The 25,257-nt window shown below is 38.2% G+C and overlaps 1 protein-coding gene across 3 annotated transcripts in view; it reads left to right on the top strand.

The window, feature by feature from the left end:
* Nucleotides 1-25,257, top strand: part of CORIN (corin, serine peptidase) — a 113,204-nt gene that overhangs the window by 42,340 nt on the left and 45,607 nt on the right. For all 3 annotated transcript variants that reach the window (XM_057366757.1, XM_057366758.1, XM_057366759.1), the window contains exons 5-6: nt 13,801-13,982; nt 20,925-21,038. In XM_057366757.1, coding sequence (XP_057222740.1) covers nt 13,801-13,982; nt 20,925-21,038 — 296 coding nt within the window. The remainder of the gene's footprint in view (nt 1-13,800; nt 13,983-20,924; nt 21,039-25,257) is intronic.

The raw sequence follows: 25,257 nt of genomic DNA, 5'->3' as shown, positions 1-25,257 counted from the left end.
AAAGTTGAAGTGTAGTTAGTCTTTTTTGCATGCTTACCCATAACTTGTGTAGTAAGGAACTGCTTATTTAAAGGTGTTATTTAATTTCCTCCTTCTTGAGTGGGTGGATGAGATCTTTTCAATATGACTTCAAAATCAGCCTTRAAAAAACCCTGCCCTAACACAGTCCAGCAGCACTGCTGAGAAAACATCTCTCAGTCCTGAAAAGTAACACCAGTGGTAGAAGAACACCTTAAACTAAATGTGCTAAGCTAATCACTTCTAAAACATTCCCAGTAATAACTTTGTCCTTTTGGGTAGTCATAATCTGCATCCTCTGACCACCACATGAAGCACTGGCACTTTATTTGTTGTAGGAAAGATCTGTCCTYGGAGCTGTTGGTTATGATTAATGATTTAATCCAATGAATTCTCCCTTAGCACTGGAAGACASTAAGAGTGGACCAAAGGTCTGTTACCACAATGTAGTGAATGTTTATTTATAGCAACTCACATGCATTGGATTCCACAATTCAAGAAGACAAAAAAAGTTAGTCTGCAATGTTTTCCAATTTTCAAAAGGAAAAAATGTGATCTATTTTAAAGCCAAAATTAGTGCTAAATTTAAATATTCAAAATAATCAGAAAGGTTTATAGTGGATCAGGCTACAACTGCATAATGCAAACAGACTCAATGACTGATGCTTTCTAATATTTCTTGCACTCTGTGAAATACATGYTTCATCAAAAGTCTCGGAAAAATAGGCTATATAAGGTCCTGAAGGCCCATGATGGCTTATTTTGACGTTTTATGCTGGGAATAAGTTTACAGATTCTCATACCTCTTTGCTGTCATGCTATATTTAAACAGAAATAATAGCTTGAGTACTTACATTTTRCTATGTGTAAAAGTATATTCCAGAAAGTTGTGGAAATGCCTTCCATTGATAGACCCCCAGAATGTCAAATCTTTGGAGATCAGGCTCGATTTAGGGTCTGCCTAGAAAATAGTACTAGGGCAATGCAAATTAGAAAGTGTAATATGCACCCAAGGTAAAATTCTAATGTGCATTCGATTTCTCTACCTTTTTACTCACCATGCTTTTTTTCATGCCAGATATCTTTGAAAACAGTGTTGTGAAGTGGCTTGTCTTCAATTATGGCTCGAAGAGTCCATCTGAGATCATGGTTTTTCTTGCTATACAAACATGCACTCAGGGGCAGCCTCCTGCCTCTGAAAGCTTATATAACCACATGGAGAAAACAAGTAGAGGATAGGAAGAGAAAGTAATACTGTCATATTAATGGCTAGGGAAGCCAAGACTGAGCAAGAAATTTGCAGTAGAGCAGAGAACTAATCTGTAAACTTACAGCCTGTGTCCTTAGGCACAGCATTATTTTTCATCTTGATTTAAGTCTGAAAATTAATTTCACTCATTTATTCATTTTACTTGTGATCTAATGCACAGTGAATGTGTGGCAAGTCTCTGCCATAATTCGACTTTTTTCTTTTTTTTCCCTCAGATTAATTCTAAAGGGCGGAGTAATACAGTGAAAAGAAAAGGCTTTATTTGATCTCCAAACTCTTTCTTACAAAGAAGTTTGGCATATTAATATCTATATGTAACAAATATTTTATTGTGTGTGGGCTTAAAGTAGGATGAAATATTAGGTTCAAAAAACCAGATCCAGAAATGTGTGTGGTATCTTTTATTRAAAGCTGTCAACAGCTTAAAATACTTTCATTCATGTCCTGTTAGAAAATGGAAGGGAATCAGTCTTCAGAGAGTAAGAGATATCTGTCTGTCATGTTTAGTATAATGCGTGAGTGAGAGCAGGGATGTGGTTATTTTGCTTTTTGCTTTTCTGAACTTCACTTGAAGCTTATCCATGTTCTTTGTTTCTCCTGCTGACAGTGAAATTAATTTTTATTTTTCACAGTTTTTACAGTTAAACTTTCTAAAATAATAAGGTGTTGTATAAAAACTACTTCTAAGAGTTAATTTAAGCTTTTGAAGTATTTAGAAGAAATACTGAACACATAGATCTTGTTTACGTAGCTAATGAGAATTTTTGTTTTAAGGTTTTGAACAGGAAGCTATCAGCATGTGTTTGAGTCAATATCTATTATGTRAAGTCCATTTTGGGTTTTATTGTGTAAAAATAATGTATGGATATGTATGAGTTTGTATAGGCAATCTTCCACTGACATSCTTCCATTTTGTTTTAATCTACTTAATTTGGCAACAAAAGCAGATAAATATGCCAAGGAAAAATAACAGATGCTAGGATCTCTGAGTGAAAGATCTCATAGGAAGTCTGTGACCTAGCTTTTATGCCCTCTTTTTGTAATGCAYCCATGTGGAGATGTCAAGTTATAGTTGCACAGGGAGCTTTGCCATTCTACAGCTTTTAAGAAATGTATGAATTTTACACACTTGTGAAGTTAGCTTCGGAGTAATTTTTGAAGCAAAGGTGTTGAAAATCCCACCTGGAAGGCTATTTAGAATCCTGTCTCATAAACATATCAGAGTTGTTTTTGTTGAAATTGGTSGTATTTAATTTTAAAAATTAAGCTGCAGCACTGGTGACAATCACTTACCAGATCTCCAAGGAATAAGGTGGGACAGTTTTCTCCCACCACCCCRTGTTGTCTCCTTATGTTCTCATGACTCTATCCAGTGTAGTTCTTGCCATGACCCAGGCACATGGAGTGGAGGCTTCTTTGAGATGCTTATAAAGTAGCTACCAGCTGTTTCCTGAGTGCAGTCCTGCCTTTCACACCCTGGGGGAGTTGTTTTATCCTCTTAATAACACTGCCTTTCTGATGGTGTCTCTTTAGYCTAAGCAATTTAACGTGACTCACAAAGGCTATTCCAGGTGAATTTTTAGACAATGGCTTTTTATCAAGGAGATAMAGAAGATTTCGTTACAATTCATTAATCATGAATAAAGCAGAAGTGGTGTTCAGTTGGTGAAATGATTTATACTTACAGTGTTTGAAATCACATRTCTTTTGTTTTAAATATTGCCAAATCTCAGCTTTCAGCCTTTTAGAATCCAGCAGACTKGTTGTGTACAAAAACCCACACTGTTGTGAAATCTGTCTTTGGATGTAACAGAGTCATAATCCAGTCTTCAGTTTTTAGATCTGGGTATGGTTCATTCAAATGAAGTTGTGACTTGAGCCACCCAACCGTGGAGATCTGGCTAATGAAAAACATGTGTAGTCAAATCCTGTCCAAAGGAAACACARAAATTAGAGAGAATGTGATAGAGTTGTGAATGCTTGCCCACACAAATAGTGTTCYCTGTCTGCCAGTTTGTTTTTTGTGTGTCATTGTTGATTTAAAGTATTCTCCTAAGGGTATTGATATAAATGTTGCTGTTCAGGAGAAAAACTGAGAAATWCACAGGGTCTGAGTTATTTGAAAAAGCCCAGAACAGCAAAACACATGAACACTTTTTAATTTTATTTTGTCCTTTCTACCATTTAATAACCTTCCAGAAGCTGTAATTTAACCTATAGCTGTAATAATAGTGATTTCAAGGAGTAATTTTTTGGTAAGTGAAGTGAGGATGGAGTTGCTAATGGCAGATAGTCAACATGCTGTGAGAAACATTGTATAAGTCTTTCCTATGCATTGTAAATACTCATTTTCAGCTCCAGTCTGCCGTCGAATTGATAGCRCACTAATTCAAGGTGAACTAGAACTGATTTATAGCAACAAAAAAGTGAAATGATTGAGAAATGTAATACATGGGTAGGGATTCAAACTTGCAAAACTGTCTGTTTAAATCTGTAAAATTGCACTGTACAATTCCAGTGTATTTTTCAAAGTGTTTATGTGCAGTAACAGATGTCGAATGCAAAGTCATGATTGAAAACATATTTCATAACATGTGTTGAACAGGCATGAATTTCTAAATATAAGAAGACAGTGAATAAAATTAGGGTGACTTGAAATGGAAAATTGAATAGATAATAGATACATGGATCAAAGAAAATCTACAATATGCAGATTCAGAAAGTGACAAAATTCCAGCCCAGAGAAAGGAACAAGAAGAAAGCAAATCCTCAAGCATCAACCCCTGCTCTGAGGAAAGATAATTTTTCAATAAAAAAAGTTATTTCTGCTGCCCTTTGAGTAGAACATGTTCTTCATGGGACACAAGTGAGACCTTTGGTTAAGAAACAGCTGGTTTACATCTGATTTCAAAGGCAGGAATGCTCACGCTTTTCTGAAATATTGGAGTGGATCATCTTGCCCAGAAATAAATGAAGAAACTTGAAGAAACAACAGTCACAAATCAGCATTTCTGGAGATAAACCTTTCTTCTCAATGCAGCCTGTATTATTCATAAATAGTTTCTTAGTTCATGAATTATTTTAAGAGTCTTTTCTAATTGTTATTCATACAGCAGAAAACAATGTGCTGATGAGAAGACTGTAATTTGCATTGTCCCTCAGAACTCAGTCTGTGAAGTCAACATGTCATACTCCTCACCTTAGGTGTCACTACTACTTGGTCGCAAGCTRAGACAGTATAAAGGTGACAAATAAGAAGTTTGTTTTTGGAAGGAATGCTAGGGAGAACATCGGTAATGATAGGCCAAATTGCCAATATTTAAAATTGATGAATATGTCTTAGAGGACCCTTTCTCCAGATATGTGTAATTTTTTAGGGGGAAAAAAAGAAAAGCACAATTTAACTTGGTGTTTTGATGCCTAAAAATGCCCTGGGCAAAACCAGAAAGAATAAATGGGTTGCTTATGAAAAAAAGAACTCCATAATCACGAAGTATTTGAGCACTGAAACTTGAATTTTGTTTGGGAAGTTGCTCTAATAAGTAGCAAGCTCTTTCTCATCGTACTGTTAAAAGAGGGAGATAAGGGAATTAGAAGATAAAATGTGTTTACCTTAGGGGAACTTCTGTTTGTAAAGTTTATGTACCTGTGGATATGCCTGCAGAACTTAATCCCCCATTTCTAATTTACACATTGGAAAAATCATGGACTCTCTGAAAGCATCTTTGTAACTGTCAGGCTCAGCTGCTGTGGGTGAACCTGAAAAGGTCCCAATAGMTCGGGGTGGCACTGGATCTAGCTACAGGCCCTTACAGGTACAGGGCCTGAAGTTAACTCTATTAAGCCAACTCTTTTACACAGGTGCAGTGTCGGGAAGGACAATCCAGGGGCAAAATATAGGGGGAAAGTACAGAGGAATAGCATGCTGGAATGAATGTGTTTTTCCCATTCAGAGAACTATCCCTTCCCTGACCACAAGTAGAGGCTGTTTAAAATTACTGGTACGTAAGTTGTAAATAAGTCAATGTAAAGAAAAAGGGGGTTGCCTAAGAGATTAATTTAAAAAATCAAAAGTTAGAAAAGTAATAGAAATGTAGGCAGTGGCATCCTTCATTGGCCAGAATGGTGTGTGGTGCAGTGCATGTGAAGCCAGAATTTGCCATACCAGGCAGCATCAAAACTGCAGGCAGTGTTTCACCCTCTCCACTGATCTAATTCGAAGTGTATATGTTGGGGAGAATAATAACGAACCAGAGTTTTTAGTTTATTAAACAGAGAAACATTTTTGAGAACCATCTGGGCATGGGAAAGTACATTTCACAGTGCTGGTCAGAGCAGCAAAGAAAATCAGGAGGACTGATTATTTTATGAATGCATATTTTATCAATTGATTACCTTCAGCCCTGTTGGTGCAGTGATTTGTTGTATGTATTATCTATTATAAGCTGTGGGTTTTGGTTTCTAAGTTGGTATGTTAGCTAGAGATAATAAGTAATTCTCCTACATATAAAATAYATTACTTCTTATAAATAAATACTGATCATTAATGTAGCTGAAATAATTGTTTACAGCTACTATTAAAATTAGCATGGCTTTTTATTAATGTTGGTTTGCTAATCTAATCTATCTGCTAGAAAAACACACTTTTTCACAAAATGAAATTTATTAAATTTAATAAATTGCAATAATTGTAGGACAGGAACATTCAGTAAAACCTTTCATAAACATTTTGGGAGTATTAACACTGATCATTCCTTATGGACTGATGTACCGTGGCTCACAACCAGAAACACAGAGATAAGGTAACATTTTATCTTAGTTTGGTAGATAGAACTCTTCTGCTATATATGAGTACAGCCTCTTGTTCAGAAACGGTTTTGATTGAAGTGTGATTAAAGAATTCTCCAAGAATTCTTATGCTTTTCAGTTCAAATTTAGGTTTTTCTAGTGCCCATGTTATTGACAAATAACTTTTAAACCATCTGCAACTCAAAACMTAATGAGGATTCAGTTACTGAGACAAACTTACCTCTCACAGGTTTGTCTCTGCTGTGGGAAGTTATTGTTGCCCTGTTGGAGACCCCAGCGTAATCATCAGGCTCACAGGCTGAGCAGGGCAGTGAAACTAGAATTGCATGGATGTGCAGGTGTGGAGGAGAGAAACGTCTGGAACTCTTCTTGCTCAGATCAGGACCAGCATTAAAGATGAATGAAACTCCTCAGGGCCATTTGCAATTGAGTTTTGAGTATCTCTAAGGATTTCACAACTTTTCTGGAGAACATATCCCAGACTACTGTTTCATGACAGATAATGCTATATAAAATTCTAGTGGTGAAGAATCTGTATTATCCTATTCCCCTGCTTGTTATTCCTTATTTCAACAATGCCTTTCCAATGTCCTGTCAGCAATATTTGTTCAGCTTCATGACAGATATTTGGTAAATGGTCTGAATGAATTAGGAGTGACGGAGGCTATCTGTTGTGTAACAGTGTGAAGTGGTGTGCTGGCACAAAGTAGGGAAGAGAGGTGGGGAGAGGGTCTGGAGCAGGCTGATGGGGAGTAGAACAGTTTCTTTAACATGATGACATCTGCTYCTGCCAGATTTAAGTGTTTGTGAAACAATGTTAATATGAACTTGAGGTAGCATGATAATGCATTATAATGGTTTTCTAGTTGACAGAGAGGATCCTTGAATGTCCAGGAGTGAGAGGCGTGTCTGTCTGTGATTCTTTAGGATTCCTGACAAGATGTGGGTTGATTATTGAGGTCTTCCTTTTGGTAATGCTCCGAAGTGCAGTTTCACTGTGGCAGCTTCTCTTTCCCAAGTGTAAATTTTGTTTGTTAATATCAAAAGATCTTGTAACCTGGCTTTTCAAGCATTTAAAGAGTTTGTTTTGATTTTTTAAAAGAAATTTCTRTACAGTAAATGAAATAATGTGTTCATCATTTGCATAATAAATACTAGACAAAGATTTCCAGAAATTTCAYTCCATTTAGGAGTTGTTTTGGCAGGTGGTACAAGATTGTAAAAATAGCTTATAATTGTAGCAATATTTTTAATATTTATTTAAACTGATTCATGGCTAGACTGTAGTTCTAATCAATTAGTTGAGTACATCTCTCCAATTTTCACTGKTATCTTTGAATCAAGTGGGGAGGATCAGTAAGAGAAATCTGGAAGGGCTGATTGCTTTAGTCAGCTGATTATGGTCATTGTACAAAAGACACTGAATCATTTTGAATGAATTTCTTGGGGGAATAATTTCAATGTTGTATGGCAAAATGTATGCTTCTGCTGTACAATTCATACTTTGTGGATTTCTGATTTTTATGGTATTATAAGCTCGACTTGTAATGTGTTGTGCTGTCATAGAAAGTGACTGAGGAGTGGATTTCTAAATTTGTTCCTTGCTGATTCRTAGAATCATGCAATATCCTGGGTTGGAGGGATCATCGAAGTCCAACTCCTGGCTCTGCACAGAGCCATCCCCAAGAGTCACACCATGYGCCTGAGAGCATTGTCCAAACACTTCTTGAACTCTGTCAGGCTTGGTGCTGTGACCACTTCCCTGAGGAGCCTGTTCCAGTGCACAGCCACCCTCTGGGGAAAGAACCTTCTCCTGATATCCAACCTAAACCTCCCCTGACTCAGCTTTATGCTGTTTCCTCCAGTCCTGTCACTGGTCACAAGAGTGAAGAGATCAATGCCTGCCCCTCYGCTTTCCCTTGTGAGAAAGCTGCAGACTGTGATGAGGTCTCCCATCAGTCTCCTCCAGGCTGAGCAGACCAAATGTCCTCAGTCTCTACTCATATGGGTTCCCCTCTAGACCCTTCACCATCCTTATTGCTTCCTTTGGACACTTTAATAGATTTATCCTTCTTACACTGAAGCACCCAAAACTGCCCCCAGCACTTGAGGTGAGGCCACCCCAGATCAGAGCAGAAAAGGACAATCCCCTCCCTTGCCTGGCTGGCAATGCTGCGCCTGAGACACTCCAGGACAGGGTTGGCCCTCCTGGCTGCCAGGGCCCTGCTGACTCAGATAGATGTGACTCCTCATTTTGGTTCTAATTATTTATCTGGGTTTTGTCTACAAAATAAATTACTGCACTGACTAAAAAGTCTAACTTGCATTGTAGAGACTGTATGTGTCCATCCCAAGGATATCGGCAGAGTTTGGCCACTTGTCTGAAGAGCACTTTTAGGCCTGAAAGAGACATTAAATAAAAGCATTTGAAGTAGAAGATGTGAAATTCAACAGCAGCTGCTGCCATCTTTGCTCATTTTTGGATGAATAAGAAGATAGTTTTAAATCTAATGGTATATTTGATTTGTTCCCAATTCTACTTTYACTGGAATCAGGAATTTATATTGCCTTCTTCTGCCTGAACAGCCATCAGAGTTCTGTGTGAGCTCTTTGCTAAACATGGAACACTTGGATATCAGATCTGTTCTAAGGCTTTTGCAAGTATAACTCTTTAGCTCTCCATTTTCTGTACATAAGGTACAACAACTATTAAGGAATAGTTAATTGGATGTGTAATTCTTAGAGAAAAAAATACAAGGCATCTGTATGGACCCACAGAACAGATTCCAGTCCGTCTTTTTATTGCAATTTGCTGTTGAGACTTTTCTGTTCTCATAGCCTTTAAACAGATTGTTCTTCTATGCTGCAGGCAATCCATTCAGTGCCTCCATCTTTTTCATTCTCATTGTATAACCCAGGCTTTTTTCAGTCTCTTGGAAAGGKCATTCGTCTTGTGGCTCATCTGTAATTGGCAGCTTCATGGGAGCAGAGGGATATTCATGAGTGTGAGTGAGAAGCAGCTTTCTGCACTAGCTGTAAATCCTTACACTGAGTCCCTGTAGGGTGGATAAGTGGGCACCTACCCTCAGCTCAGCCCATTTTGCAAGGCCTTCATCTTGTCTAAACARCTGCAGCCATTCTTCAGGCTCCCATCCCAGGGAAACTGAGCTGCTCTGCCTTCTGCCAAGTTCCACTCTGAGTCCTTTTTTCTCCTTTAAGATGTTCTCAGACTGTGAGCCTTCTCCCTTTACAGGTTGATTTTGCATCTTTATACTTGTACACAGGAACCTGCTTCAAGAAGACATTACATGCATTTGAGCTAAAAACAAGGTAGGAGGTAAGAAACATGTAGCTACCTATGCATTGAATATTACGAAGTGTTGCATGGAATTGAGGTGCCATCTTTGAATGTTGCTATATGGATTCAGTATGATTTTGTTAAGTATGATTTTGTTAACAAAAATCTAAAGTAATCTTGCTTTCTTTTCAGATTTTATTATGTAAAGAAGCAAATTTCAGATTTAAACCCATCTCTAGTGACAAAATAGAAAAACAAAATTTTTCTTTCAAATGAACCTGCAAGATAGAGATGAAAACYAGTGAAAGACAAAAATACATCATTTTCTTGTTTATGTGAAAGTGAAACATTAAGCATCCAATTTGTTTATAAATCCATGAATTGAGAAGCAATGTTGAGGGTTTTATGAGTTTACCTCATAAAACTGTTCACAGATGTGCTGGTCTCCCTGTTGCAGTACCGTGAGAGTGTACTGAGGATTTCATAAGAACAGTCACCCTCGAAAACTGTAATTCTGGGTGTGTGTGTTTGCTCTGCTGTAGACAKCTCTTTTTTCTGACATTTATATTCTGTGGAAGTTTTTATTGTCAGAAAGTCACGAAAAGTATCAAAGACAATTTGAACTCACAAAGGCTGCTGTGTGAGCTCATCACTTCAACTTGTTTGATTTCAGGGCTGTAGAAACACAGAGTAACCTCCTTTTTCTYCTTGCCATAATTTCATCCTGTTTCAGTTTGTCCTCGTACTCAYCCTCCCTGCCTCAGCAATCTCTCTCAATTGTATTACTGGTTCCTTTATTTTGCCTCAGGCCTGAGATCTATCATCATTCTTAGCATGTGTCTACGAATGATGMAGCAAAATACCCTACACCTTTTTTAAACTTGGCTCAATACCTGAATGCAGCTTATKGTGTGGCCACAGAAAAAGTTATCCTGGAACAACTGAAGGGTTGAAGTTGGGGAAAGAACAGTTATGAGGACCAGCAGTAGATGAAAGTGTTCCTCAATCTGCTTTCAGGTTGTCTGTTAAACCACAAATGTGACATAGCAGATGCAGTCAAAAGTTGTGTGTTCTCAGAGTGTTCTTTGTGCTGTATTTTCAGCTCTGGTATACTAGCTTGGTTGTATGCCTTTTGCAAATCATTTGTTTTGATGTGTAAAATTGCAATAATGAATTTCTCAACAGGGCATGGCTATAGCAGTGCTTTCACCAGTRGAGATACTATTGTGAAGACACAAAGAAATGCCACAGATAATAATGAGCACTAGATATATTATTTTTATTTACCAGCTTGCAAAGAGAGCCCCTGCAGGAGGGTTAATTATATATTTTATTTAATGCATTTGTTGCCTCCTTCTACTATTCCCTCTCCTGACATCTTATTCTTGCTTTGCCAGTACCCCTTTGGAGGACTCAATTCAATTGCCAGATGAGAAAAAAAMCCGCTTTTATTTTTTTGGTCACGTTGCTCTTCCATTGAATCAGTTATTTGACCTGTCCCATTAACTGCCTAAAAACAGCTGTTACAAATGGCAAAACTAAAAGCAGCACAGAACCAGATCCAGGCATTTGGGAACCAAGCTGCCTAMACTGCTGCTGCTTCCACGTGCCCTCAGTGGCTGCTGAGGTCGAGACTCAGACCCTTTAGCTRCCTTGAATCTTGAACTAACCTTAGAAAATGTGGTAAATTCTGCAGCRAGAGGAAAACAGTTGCATCTTTTCTCTCATTACTGCTTCCTGTAGTATATTTCCTTGATAACTTCTAGTACTCGAAATAACCACTTAAGGAACAGTCTGCTGATGAGCCCTGTGCATGGTTATGTGATTGCAAAGAAGAGAAGTCAGTATTTGAGAAGGAGCAAATTCTGAACAGAATTAGCCTAAAAATGTAAATATCTCTGAGTTGTAAGGAGTAGATCAATGTAGAATYATAATCAGGCAATTTGAATTCCAATTTAAGTGAACCCTAGGTGATTGTCTTGAAGAGAAAGTCAGGTTATCTGCTTTCAGGCAGTGTGTAACCTCTTTGAAAATTAAAATCAGTTAGCAGAGTTTATGCTATATTGTATATACCTGCTTCAATGAATATTTAATATAAAACCCTTGATAAATAGCTTCTTCAAAGATCCTTATGCAAATTTAAAATGCTTATCTTCTCTTTACCTTTAATGTACTTTTAAATAAACGATAAAGAAGATTTTTATTCCTTTTGGTGCCCTACAGTTCTTAATATTGTTATTTCTATGCAGCTGAATTTACTGAAGTTGAATTTTAACTATAGGGAAACCAATCACAGAGGTAAAAATGTGCCACTTATGGATTCTTTCAATTTTCAGGAGTTTTTCCTTTAATATCCTAAAGAGCAGAATCACRCCCAAATATGTTATAAACTCCTTCTGTGCCTGCCACTGGTGCCAAATCAATTATGGTAAGATTGCCATGGACCTGCCAGTTTAAATGGTTGGTTTCCAAGTAGCTGTAAATAAGACAGATCAAGATAAATATTTTTAATAACATTTTTATCCGTCAGCAGATTAAGCAGTATGTCTAAACTTGATCATTATCCAGAAATATTTAATTTATGGAGCACATATGACTCAACATTGAAACTGGGCCAAATATTGCAGTAATTGCTGGATAATTCCATGTTTTCTGCTCTGTCAGAACTTCTCTAGAGTCTGCCAGTTCTGCTTGGCTTATTAGATCACTGTGCAGTTGTCTTTTAGAAGAGGGTAATTTCCAAATTATTACTGTTCTRTGCATGTCTGTGGTGGGTTGATGTTGGCTGCTCACCAGGCGCCCTCCAAAGCCGCTCCCCTCCTCAACTGGWCAGGGGAGAGAAAATAGAACAAAAGCCTTACAGATTGAGATACGGACAAGGAGAGATCATTCACCAGCTACCGTCATAGGCAAAACAGACTCAACCTGGGGAAAGTAATTTAACTCATYGCCAATCAAATCAGAGCAGGGTAATGAGAAAAGAAACCCAAATCTTAAAACATCTTCCTCACACTCCTCTCTTCCTCCTGTGTTTAACTCTGCTCATGAATTCTCTACTTCCTGYCCCCTCAGAGGTACAGAGGGATGGGGAATGTGGGCTGATGTCAGTTCATCACACATTGTCACTGTCACTCCTTCCTTCTCAGGAGAAGGACTCCTCCCATCTTTCCCCCTCCTCCAGGACATAGTCCTCCACGAACTTGTCCAATGTGAGTGCTTCCCATCAGCTACTGTTCTTCATGAACTGTTCCAGTGTGGGTCCTTCCCTCAAGGTGCAGTCCTTCAGGAGCAGGCTGCTCCAGTGTGAGTTCCCCACAGGATCRCAAGTTCTGCCAGAATCCTGCTCCAGTGTGGGCTTCTCCCTGTACTTCCAAGAGGCTGCTCCGGGGTGGGCTTCCCACMAAGTCACAGTTTCTTTTGGGCAAGCACCTGTTCCAGTGTGGGGCCCTCCAGGGGCTGCAGGTGGATATCAGCTCCACCACAAACCTTCAGGGGCTGCAGATGTTCAGCTGCCTCACCATGGGCTGCACCACGGGCTGCAGGGGAATCTCGGCTCCAGCTCCTGGAGGCCCTCCTGCCCCTCCTTCTGCACTGACCTTGGCAGCAACAGAGTTGCTTCTCTGTCATATTCTCACTCTTTTCTCCTGGCTGCAGTTGCCTTTGCACAGGACTTTTCCCCTGCCTCCTATTTTGAAAAAGTGGTTCCAGCTGGAGGATGTAATGAACTCAGTAAAAACACTGGCAGCACACTTGTCTTTTTAGATACTAAGCAGAGACAGGCAACCATTCTGACTTCATRATAGCTATACAAGTGAATATTTTGCTTTACACCAATTTTTCATTACCACTGTAGTCAGGCAGCTCTGGCAGTCTTTAGTTCCTCTCTTGTGGTGTTTGCTGCCATGTCACACAGCTGAAAATAGTACTATGTTATTCTGTTACCGTAAACTGAACACKAAGTTAATTTTTGGGTACTGTAGACTTCTTCAGTTCAGGCCATYTAGGTGTGACAGAATATGGAATTCTAGCCATGGTTTAGAGATGGGCAGGGACAATTAAGAGTCAGACATAAAGAGAAATATATATGTTGTGTACAAGGAGAAAGAGCTTCCTGTGGCATTATGAATGGTTATGARCAAAGCAAAATTTCATTTACTAAAGCCTAAGAGGTTCTGCAGTGATTTAGACATAAGCTGCAAAAATTGTGTTGAAAATTTAATCAGTGTAAGGGTATGGGTATAGCTCTGTAGAATGCAAAATTGGTCAAAAGCATGTGTTGTTACTTTTTACTCTTTTAAAAAGCTTTTACAGTCTACTAAAGTAATAATAATTTTTACTTTTGTTCTCTGACAGTCTACTAAAGTAATAATAATTTTTACTTTTGTTCTCTGTCTCTTTTCTTCAGTCGAGGCCTCTTGCCCTGCAGGACATTTTGTGAGGCAGCAAAAGAAGGCTGTGAACCAGTCCTGGGTATGGTAAATGCTTCTTGGCCAGACTTCCTGAAGTGCTCTCAATTCCAAAACAAAACTGAGAATGACACCACTACAAGGGTATGCTTCTCACCACACCAAGAAAAAGGAAAGCAGTGTATGTTTCCATTTTTAATTGTTACACTGTGTTTATGAGTTTTCATTTAAATATATTTTCTTACTGTGTACTAAAAGCTTTGGGTTGAAACTATGTTATTCTGTTGTTATGTTCCAACTTATGTGACTAAGTCTGGTTGTCCATTGGCTATAGTTTGCAGTGCTTTAATTATTTGGGCTGTATTTTGCAAGCATGTGTTGATTTGAAGCCTTTTTATTTTACATCAAAAACTCTGAGCTGTTTCAAGGAAAGGTTGGAGAAAAATTATATGGTCTGCTGACATTTTGTTTGCTAAGCTCTAGTAAATACAGGTTTGTTATTTAGAGTAGAAAACTGATACACAGGCTAAATTCCAAATATATCTCCTTTTCCTTGCTGAGAAAACCAGCCCAAAACTGATCAAGAGGTAGACTTCCCAAAAATCATGGTCTTACTTTTATTTTTATTAAAAAAAAATATTCTTATGTGATTTCTCTGTGACCGGAAAAGGTAAGAGTTCAGGTTCATTAGGTTGCTTCTCCTACAAAAATAAATTGTGGTGTTCTTGAATATTTATTTCTGCARTTTGTATATTTGAAAGAATTTACTTCTCTGACCACAGTAGAATCAAACAGCTGAGGCTGATTCACTGCTCCAGTCCCTTTTTATCTATTGCTCAGCACAAAGTGCTCTTCACACTCTTCTAAAGGTCCAGTTCCTGGAAATTTCAAGAGCATGTCCTTGGCATTTGACTGCTTATTTCTCAACTTTGTGGTTTCTTTTGGGGATTGGTGCCTCCAGTGCGTCCTTCTCTGCCCACATATGCCTTGCATAGAATTTGTTTTGAGTAATGTTGTATTTCTCTTTTACATCTTAAATTATATCTCATGTTTATCAAAATCAAGGTCTGGCTGCTATACCTGTTTGTTCCACAGATATTTGTGCCATGTCATCCAATACCAAACAAAACTTTCTCTTGATTTCTCTTGTTTATTTTGRTCTGATTTTGGCTAAATATTCCATATCCTCCACATTTTCTGAATTTAAGATTATCACTTCTCAAAAAAATTCTTGAATATCATTTTGCTTTCCAAGCCCTGTTGGACCAAATATGCTTGATTCATGTTCTAGTTAGAATCCAGAGCATTTATCCTGGGGAAAATCATCAACTTTCCTGAAAAACATTTTAGTTAGAATAGGGGTTATATTATGAACATACTGGTTCATGTGTCACAGCTAATATTTATCTCTTGGTCTAAAAGTTTCTCCATAAGCATTGCATATTGAGTACACAATACCACTATGGGGAATCTCTTGTGAAATATATTTTGGTTGTGCTGAACTGACTGTACTGGAAAATCCAAGCCATGTGCCATTGTAGTAAACCCATCTGAATGTATGGAATGAGTCATAGAGGAAAAGATGCAGGTCWGAAGGCTGATGTGCTTCAGATTGATATCCATTTACTCGAGTGACAAGTGAAGACTCAGTAGATTGAGAAAATCAGCTGCTCTAAAAATAGTTGTAAGAATTTATCTTTTGTGGCTTGAGATAGTTGAACTGGTTTCACAGGTCTAATGAGTTGGAAGCATGTAAGGGAGTGAGCAGGAGGGATAATCAGTCAGTCATTCCCCATGAAACCAATAATGCATTCTAGGGAGGAGAAATCACAGAAACCTTCCTGGGAGCTGTTCATATCCCYGCTCACACAAATATTTTGGCTCTGTTTTTCTTTCTCTCAACTGAAACTGTGTTTATTCTGTTATTTTATTTGCTCTTACCAGCCAACTGGTGCTGTTAAACCCATGGTGGAAGAAAACACAGTAGCTYGAATGAGAAGAAAAGCGGTACAGTAATCTGACTTTGATTAACATGGAGCTCTCAAAAGAGCCCTGAACTTATTTTTCTGTTAATTTGAATTGTAAAATGCTTTCAAAAATGGTACTGAATGTGGTGCCTCTACTGTTTACACAAAAAAACCCCTGTGTAAATTACAGTATAGAATTGTCAGACTATGTTCACTTTTTTGTTTTTGCTAAAGGGGCATTATGAATTAATATCTGTTTCTTTTAAAAATGTGGTGCACAAGTGGCCTGAACTGCAGTTCATTGCCGTGAGATTTTGGGTTGGAAGGGACCTTAAAAATCATCTCGTTCCAACCTTCCTGCCATGGACAGAGACACCTTCCACTMGACCAGGCTGCTCAGAGCCATATCCAACCTGGCCTTGMGCWCTTCCAGGGATGGGGCATCCACTCAGCTGGGCAAYCTGCTCCAGTGCCTCACCACCCTCTCAGTAAAGGTTTTCTTCCCAATATTTATTCTAAATCTACTCTTTTTGAGTTTGAAGCCTTGCCCTATCACTACAGGCTTTTGTAAAAAGTTCTTCTCCATCTTTCTTGTAGTCTTATTTCAGGTATTGGAGGRCTGCAATTAGGTCACCCCTAGCTTCACACTGGTATTTATTGAGAGAATTGTCTTTGAGGAATAACTTTGAGTGGAGAATTCAAATACCTGATTGCAACAGGTCTTTATTTTTCTGTAGGCAACATAATTATATGCAGCAGATGGTAATTTTTTTGAGAAAAAGCTTTTAAAATCAGGAAGACATTCTCTTTCTTTTGTGCCCTTACATTTACTTAATGCAGTGCAAAGAAGAGAGAGATGATTTATGTATGTGTAACATTGATGCTGAGCAGCTGCAAAACAAGCAATAGTGGAATAATCTTTTTATCATTTATCCAATCGAGGACTGTCGTGGTGTTTCATGTGAAGAAACACACAAAGTTGAAAAGACTTATTTCCCCCACCAAATCACTCTTTAATTTTGTTGATCCTGCATTAAATTTAGTTGTGTTCTCTGATATCTATTCTCGTATTCTGCCTCCCGCACTGTGTATCTCTGCCTGTTCTGTTCTTTGCCTGTGTCTTTTCCAGCTTGGAGTTTCTTACGTTACTAGGCCACATCACTTGAGTGAAAGAAAAAGGTTTTTTTGYCCTCTTTCTCCCACATAGTTTTGCATCCTAAAGAAATAGAGAAATGAACAATTGCCTGGGYGTAAGGAGTCGCCAGCTTTTCTAATTCCATGATTACAATCATAGTATCAAAACTTTCTAGAATTGACAGCAACAAGACGCACAGACTGTACTGCAGGATACATACATGGTATAGGGAACAGGTGATGAAAATCCAAAGGTGAGAGAATACAGGGATTCCTCTGTGCTACTATGACTGTACTGGGAAAGATGCAAAGGTCTGTCTGTCTCATAATTCTGACTCTAAAAGCTGACAAAATCAGGTACCCAGAATAGGAGAACAGGGCAATTATGTGGCAGTACTTTTCCAAATACTTCTGCATTTTCCATCTATTTGAGATTCAAAGATTTTTCTGTAGTTTGTGACTTGCCATAGATTTTTATTCTATATGTCCCTTCATTTCATGGATTTGGGTACATTTTAGCATCCATAGTATTGTGTTCTAGAAATTTAGAACTTATTAATGCATTGTATGAAGAGCACTGCCTTTTGGTTGTTYTAATTCCTCTTAGTACTTCCATGGCATTGGATAGTAAATGCTGTTTCTGCTTTGAAAAAAAATTAGCATCACTTTCCATGGTCCTTTTCATAGTTATAGAAAGCTTTATCTTCAGCTATACTTTGAAATGCAAACAGATGTCAATCTTGAGGATGGTAAATAATATGTTTATTTCAGTCTGTGCTCTCTGCAGCTTTCCAGGGACCTTTCCACATAATCTTCTATAGATGACATTCCAGTAATCTAAGCTGGGAAGCACAGCACATAAATGGTCTTCCCTCCTCAAAGACACTTTTGATAGTACATCAGACACAGGTAAAATAAAGCACTTTTTACTGCCAATGGCCTTTAGTCAGGGATTTTGGAAGCTATTCCAGACTGCAAATCTTTCTGGGTGAGGACTAAAACAAGCAAGCTTCTCTATCAACAAGGATTGCTTMAATTTTATTTGGGCTCACTTTACATAACATTTTTAATTATTAATGAGTTTGAGTGTGTGTGTGTGTGTGTATTTGCATGACTTCATTAATAATTAAATTATTTACAGAGGTATCAGTAATTAACATTTCACAACATATTTCTTTGGAATTACACCTCTTCCATTTTTAATAAATTTGAGTGGAATGGTCCAGATTTTTCCTATTTCAGAAATCTATTTCAGACATTGTTTCTTCTGCTGCTGCTTTGTTTCAAACAGACCCAGCATTTCCGACTGTGCAGTCTTACAAGACAAGAAAGTCTTGTAAGTGGTTGCATAACTAAATCCACCAGGTTCCAGATCAAATACCCAAATTTAACATTCCACAAAAGTGTTTGTTTTACAGCATTAGATACGACTTTTAGGATTTCCATTAAAATCTGATCTTTGGAGGTATTATGGAATAATCAGCCAACTGAAAATGTCTTGCAGAAGCTTGCTAGAAAGCAGAAATTATATTCATTGGAGGTACTGTTCACAGTGTGTGTGCCCTCCTTGCCCTGAACTCTGCACTGACTGGTCCAAACATATCCAGTCATTACCTATTAGAAGACTGCAAGAGGTGAGATTAAAGTTTTTGAGAATTCCTTCTGATTGCTGCTGGAAGCTAAAACTGAGAAAAAGAAAACCAAATTCTCTCTTCCTCTTGTTTTTGTATAACACATGAGATAAACAGGAAAATGCTCACTTTAGGGATGGAGAAATGGAGAAATGGTTTGGGATAGGAGCAGAGCAAAATAGAGATGTATTAAGTAGGCAGACTCAGAATGACTTTTAAGTGCTTCAACACACTTCTGTTGACAGCCCAGAAATGAATATGGGATCCCAGAACCTTTGCTCTACTGTAAGAAAAATTATCAGATATTCCTGCTGTTTACTTTTGTCCTCCCAGGCCAAATTGGCAAATTCACACAAAATATAGGAGTCCATTGCTCTTGCTATCTTAGTACAGAGTGAAGCTCTCTACTCATGGAGATCTCTAATCAATTCAAGACAGTTTCTTTTGAGCTATTTATGCTGTTTTCCTTTTTGAACATGCAGGAAATTGTGTAAAAGTCAAGTTATAAGAATGTAAGATTAGCAATCAGTTAGAATTGCATTTCCAACCTCAAAGAGGTTTTCTTGTATGATGAATTACAAAATTTTGATTATGCTATCACATTCTATTTTTACCTGACATCATCATCTGTGGGATAAACACTCGTCTCCAGGGAACTAATATTTCCATACCGAGGAAGTCTGTTGTTTCTAGGGGCCCCTRTAGAGCTTAGTGATTGCAGGATTTGGGGAGTTCAGTGTGTAGGGCAGGGAACTGGAGAAATAAAAAGTTTGGCTTGTAATGGAGTGTGACATTATCATATGGAATGAGATTCCTATCCTGTCACTGTTGCAATGACCATGTTGAACAAGGCACTTAAATAAAAATTTTCTCTGCTGTTCTTTGAATACTTCCAGCCCGCTGGGCTTTTCATTTGTATAGCTGGAGTTTATTTGCAACTGAGCATGCTCTTGCAACTACCAAGGCAACAGGAGCATCCTTTGAACATGTAAAATAACATCAGTCTTTATGCTCCAAAAAAAATCACATGCTGATTTTTTTTGTCTTAGATTGCTCAGTTGGAGTTATTATTCATTATTTCTTATAACTTCCACTTTAACATCTCATTGCTTCATATTTCCCCCTGTGAARTGAAACTGTGAATGTTATCTAATCTCATGTTTGTTTTAAGACTATTGTATTTTGCTGTTGTAATACCCTTTTAAAACTGGTAGAATATAGGTGAGACTGTAACACTTCTGTTAGAGGTTAGGAAATATGTCCAAGCACACAATGTGAGGGAACCTACTGAGGAGAACATCATAAGGGTGTGCAAAATGATGATGCTGGTGGTTTTGCTCTACCTTGTTTCTGATTAAAAGTCACAAACATTAAATGGCACAAACTAGTTGAAATTTTTTGGTTTAAAATCTCTTAGTATTTTGGGCACATTTCTGTAAAGTTAGAAACCTTTAAAATACATTGCATAAGCAAGTCTCACTGAAATAACCATGTCCTCATTACACAACCATAAAATGATGTTTATATTGCAAAATCAAAATTATTTGCTGTAYACCTGGGAATGTAATAGAAAAGATTTTGAAATAATTTCTAAGTTTTTATTACAAATTTTTCCCAAAGAGTGTGTGTTTCAGTTAACTAAGTCTAAGATTACCCTGTTTCTTGGAGATGATAAAATAATAGTGAAGCTTAGAAAAGAATGGAAGTGTGTTGAAAAKAAATAATCTCCTGCTGACAAAATTTAAAACTAATGAGGGTACTGAGATGTGTATGTTCATGTGTACATCCATTGCCATAGTGTGATAAAAAGGACTGTTCTAGGACCACAAATAAAACTAAAATTCTAGATAAATAGTTGAACTTGCAGCCAGTGTGAGCTGAAAATGTTTTGAAAAAGTCAACATGTCCASTGCTAAGTGGCACCTCACAGCATCCAGTGTTTACCTATTGGTTTGGCAAATTCTGAAAGGTATCAAATATCCTACTGTCTATATAGTAAAGCCAGTCTTAAGCAGAAATGATTGTMTTTTTTGTAGACAAATTAAAGGCTCCTTCCTTTGTCCCGGGGCAGATTTAACAGGTGTAATAGTCTTTTCATGACTGCCTGTTGAGGTCTTTTAAAATGGGTCATTCTCATTCTCTGATAGCAGTCTTAAATGGCTTTGTTCTATCTGAAAAAGCTGACATTTTTTTCTTTCAGGTTTTATCTTGACCTTCTTGCATTCAATGATGTTCCTCTGAGACATATCCTGATGTTTTCCAAACTGGAAATATATTTCAATCCCTGTGGAAAATACTGAATATTACTTTAAATTTGTAAGACTCCAGTAGCATCAACTTTGTAGTGTTGATGCTACCAATCCTTATTYTGTCTCTTCTTCTCTCTTGCAGCACTGTGTGGAGGAGAGGAGAGTTTCTTGTGTGCCAGTGGGATCTGCATCCCAGGGAAACTCCAGTGTAATGGCTACAATGACTGTGATGATTGGAGTGATGAGGTCCATTGCAGTAAGTTTCTTAAAATCTGCAGTGTTCTGCTGCAGTACTGAACCATTCGGGGAAACCTGAAAACTAAAGCAGGCTTTTGGTGTGGAATAGGAGCTTTACACGTTCTGACATTTGCATGTATTGACATTTGAACTCTGTCAGTTTCTGTGGACTGTGTTTAGTTTTGCCCACTCAGGCCACAGCCCATGCTTTTGATCTGTCAAATTTTATGCCTTGAGGCAGATATTCTGCAAGGAGCTATGTGGAAATTAGAAGTGTTTGGGGGCTTTTTTTTTTTTTTTTTTTTTTTTTTTTTTTTTTTTTTTTTTTTTTTTTTTTTAATGGCTCAATGGTGTGTGTCAGAAGGGAGTACCTCTGATAATTAGCTATATACTGTTAGTTGTAGCTTTTTCCTGGTCCTTGGCATTGATTTTAGAGTAGATGCAGGACTATCTGTTTAGAAAGTTCTCTTGATCTCAACACTGGATGTGATTTATTTAAATTCAGCCCAGTGTGTGCTACAGTAGMATGTACATATGTGATATCTTAATTATATCTTTATTTGTCTGTGGTAGAGCATATTTTTACAGCTCCTATGTGTTTTTCTGTGTTAACAAAACTCCTTGGACCACAAACACCTTTAAAAAAACTGAGTAAATGTACCATAAGAAAACAATGAGAGGGGGAAAARAATAACAAAGGAAAATGTGGAAAAATTACTAAATAGGGACTGTAGTAGGACATGATGCCACAAAACAGGATTTCTCATTCAGACTTCTGAAAATGTCAGACTGTGCAATTTAAAACTCAACTSAAAAGATTTGTTCTTATTTATGATTTAAGAGCCTGGGCATTCCAAGACTCACAAAGCCGCTTTTAAGGAAGTTGTTGTTAGATTTTATCTGGGATACTCCAAGGAATAAACAAAGACAGCAATTTCCTCCTGATCTCAATATGAGTGAAGCTGGAGCTTGCTTTTCCTCTAATAGCCTACAATTCATTTAATGGAAGTTGAGATAATGTCTGTTATGTAAAAGTGTTGTATGTTTTTATTTTCCAATTTGYCCYGTCAGCATTAGCTTTAGATTTAAAGTAAGCTYAAAAATTTAAAAATGCTTGTGAGACTATGGCTCTCAAGTTCCATTAGAAATGGGAAAAGAAGAAATTAGTAATAAAAGAATAAAGATATGTCTTGAAAAACCAAGCATAAATTTCTCAAGATAACCTTTGAAAGAATGCCTGCTTCATGATACAGGRCGTATCATAATGATACATGCAGAGGATGCCTTTCATTAGGATTCATGGTAAGTGTGGAGGTCAAGTAAGACTTTCTTGAAGTACATAGCAGAAAGAACAAAACTGAAGGAGGACCTTTTTGCCTAAAGGTTTTTCTGATAAATGATGCTATGTTTCTTGCAGTCCTTGCCCCTCTCAAAGTCTTAAGTCACCTCCTTATGTTATAGAATAGGTTGCTCAAAGTCCCTGATCTTAATTTTTTCCAGGGTTGGGGCATCTACCACTTCTCTGAGTAACCTGTTCCAGTGTTTCACCACTCATTATTCACCACTCATCATTCAATGTATCCTCATTATAAAAAATTTGTTTCTTATGTCTAGCCTAAGTGTACCCTCTTTTACAACCATTAACTCCTTGTCCTATAAAAACAGGCTCAGTTAAAAAGTCTCCCTATCTTATAAGCCTCCTTTAAATAGTGAAAGGCCACTCTTTGAAGAGGATAAACAATCCCAACTCTCTCAGCCTTTCCTCAAAGGGGAGCTGTTCCATTCCTATGATCATTTTTGTACCCTCATCTGGACCTCTTCCAACAGGTCCATGCCTTTTGTGTGCTGGGGGACCCAGACTTGGACACAGCACTCCAGGTGGGCTTTCACAAGAGCAGAGTAAAGGGACAGAATCACCTTCCTCAGCTTTTTGGCCACACAGCTGCTGATGCAGACCAGGACACAATTGGCTTTCTGGGCTGAAGTTGTGCATCGCTGAGTCATGTCCTGCCCTTCATCACCAGTTCCCCAAGTTTTCCTTGGCAGGGCTGCTTTCAACCTGTTCTTTCCCCAGCCTGTGTTGATACCAGGGTTTACCCCAACCCAGATGCAGCACCTTGTACTTGGTCCTGTTAAAACTCATGACATTCCCATGTGCCCACTTTTTGAGCTTGTCCTGGTCCCTCTGGATGGCATCTCATCCTTCAGGTGTGTCAGCCACTCCAGTCAGCTTGGGGTCATCTGCAGCTCTGCTGAGGGTGCTCTTGATCCCTTYGTCTGTGTCWYTAATGAARACATTAAATAACACTGATCCCAGTACAGACCCCTGAGGGACTTCACTGCTCACTGATGTTCTTTGGGGCTCTGAGCCATTGGTCACTACCCTTTGGATGTGTTCATCCAACCAATTCCTTATCCACCAAACATCTACCTGTCAAAGCCATCTCTCTGCAGTTTGGAGAATAGGATCTTGTGAGGGTTTGCCCAGACCCGTGTGCAGGAGATCCCTCCGGACCCATGCAGGGATCAATCCTGCCACCTTGGCTTTATTAGAACCATGCTTTAACCAACTGTGCTTATCTCAGGGTCAAGGTTTTGAATGCTAAAGATTCACCAAGCTTCATTTGTGTTTAGTGGAGTATAGAATAGGAATTTGTATTTAAATTTTATGATAATGGAGATTTGCCCATAATTAATAAAATATGAGGCTTTTACAAGTGGCAACTGCCAAGTGCCCATCTAATTTAACAGAGTAACCAATAGCCCTACCACATTATTGCCAATATCTTGCAAAAAATGTRGCTTTTGTAGGCTGTTAGATTTTCATCAAGTGAATCTTATTTCCCCCAAAGGAAGTTCGTATTCTTTTTGTTTACCCTATCTGTGTGGGCCTCTCTGTTGTTACCCRAATGGACACTACAGCAGTGACAGAGGTATGAATTTAAACAGGAATGGGGGTATGGATGGAAATTAAACAGTAAATTTATCCAGAGGAAGTAACATAGAAAAAGATGGCTTTGTTTCATTTGCATAAGGAGCAGTGGAAGGATAGAAATTGTCCAAGTTACAAACCGACCAGTAAGATTAAACGTTGCCAGAGGACTTCATGCTGTTGCATATTCAAAACAAGTAATGTTTAGAATTTACTCTCAGCTGGGTATTGGTCTGCTTATAGGAAACAAGAACTTCAATATTTTCATTCAGTGTGGGGCCTTTGTTATTCTCTGTTTCACAAATAATGGCTCTTTTAAAAGTTAAATTAACTATTGACTGTGTAGCTCATGGCTCAGCCATATTATTTTACTTCATATCYTGAAGCATTTCCTTTGCTCTATGCTGTAAATTCTGTTTGGACTTTCTAAGATAATATAAAACTCATTGAAAAGCATTAATACTTCCATGGGGGTAGGGGAGGAAGTGATTCATGTTTAAGTTCCATATTCATGTTTAAATTTCACCTAGGAGGTGAATCACTTGGTTGACATTGATCTGAAGGGGCAGAAACCCCATTGCACCTTCTGGAAGAGTTCTGTACCTTTCAGTGCATAATACCCTTAGAAGGGAAAAGTGGAACCACTGTGCAGTCATGAGCACAGGAATCACATACCAAGGGGAGAGAAGCGGGTGGTGGCATGATTCTGTTGTTTAGGGACTGGTCACCTCAGAAGAAAGGAGGCACTTTTGTTCCAGTCCCTGCTCTTTGGGCTCTCTCTCTCTGTTTTCCAGGAAAGAACTCATTTTAAATGCCCAAATATGCCAGTAAGAACAGGCACAAAGGACTTCCTTGGCATAGCTTCAACAGGAAGGAAGATCTGTCYGCCCAGCTAGCTGTTCCATATCTTGGCATTCTCCCTGCAAAGCTAGAGGTCAAAGAAAACCCTAGAAAAAGGCAGTGAATCTGAATTAACCACTCCCTACCTGTGTGCTTGAAATCAAAATTTATTTCTGATGGGACAGACACCACAAACCCTAACTTCTCTTCAGCTTCCTTAACTACAATGTAGATTCCTTGTTTTTATTGGACATGATTATTCAAGTGTTGTGGTTGTTCTCAGAGAATATCTGGCAGGCTTTGCTGATGCCTGCAGTCATGAAAAGAAATGTTAAACCCACTTAGGGCTGACAGTGAKAAGAACTTGATGAGAAGGCATCAGGACAAATCTGAGCTCCAAATTGTGTTAAGCAAAAAACTCATTTGCAACTATTGTAAGATCAAAGGCAGGTTCAAAAGCAGAATC

The sequence above is a fragment of the Malurus melanocephalus genome, unplaced genomic scaffold (assembly GCF_030028575.1).
Source record: "Malurus melanocephalus ecotype Western Australia unplaced genomic scaffold, MMel_1.1 scaffold_71, whole genome shotgun sequence".
Lineage (NCBI taxonomy): Eukaryota > Metazoa > Chordata > Aves > Passeriformes > Maluridae > Malurus > Malurus melanocephalus.
The sequence above is the reverse complement of the archived record's forward strand: the minus strand, read 5'-3'. Positions and strand labels throughout refer to the sequence as shown.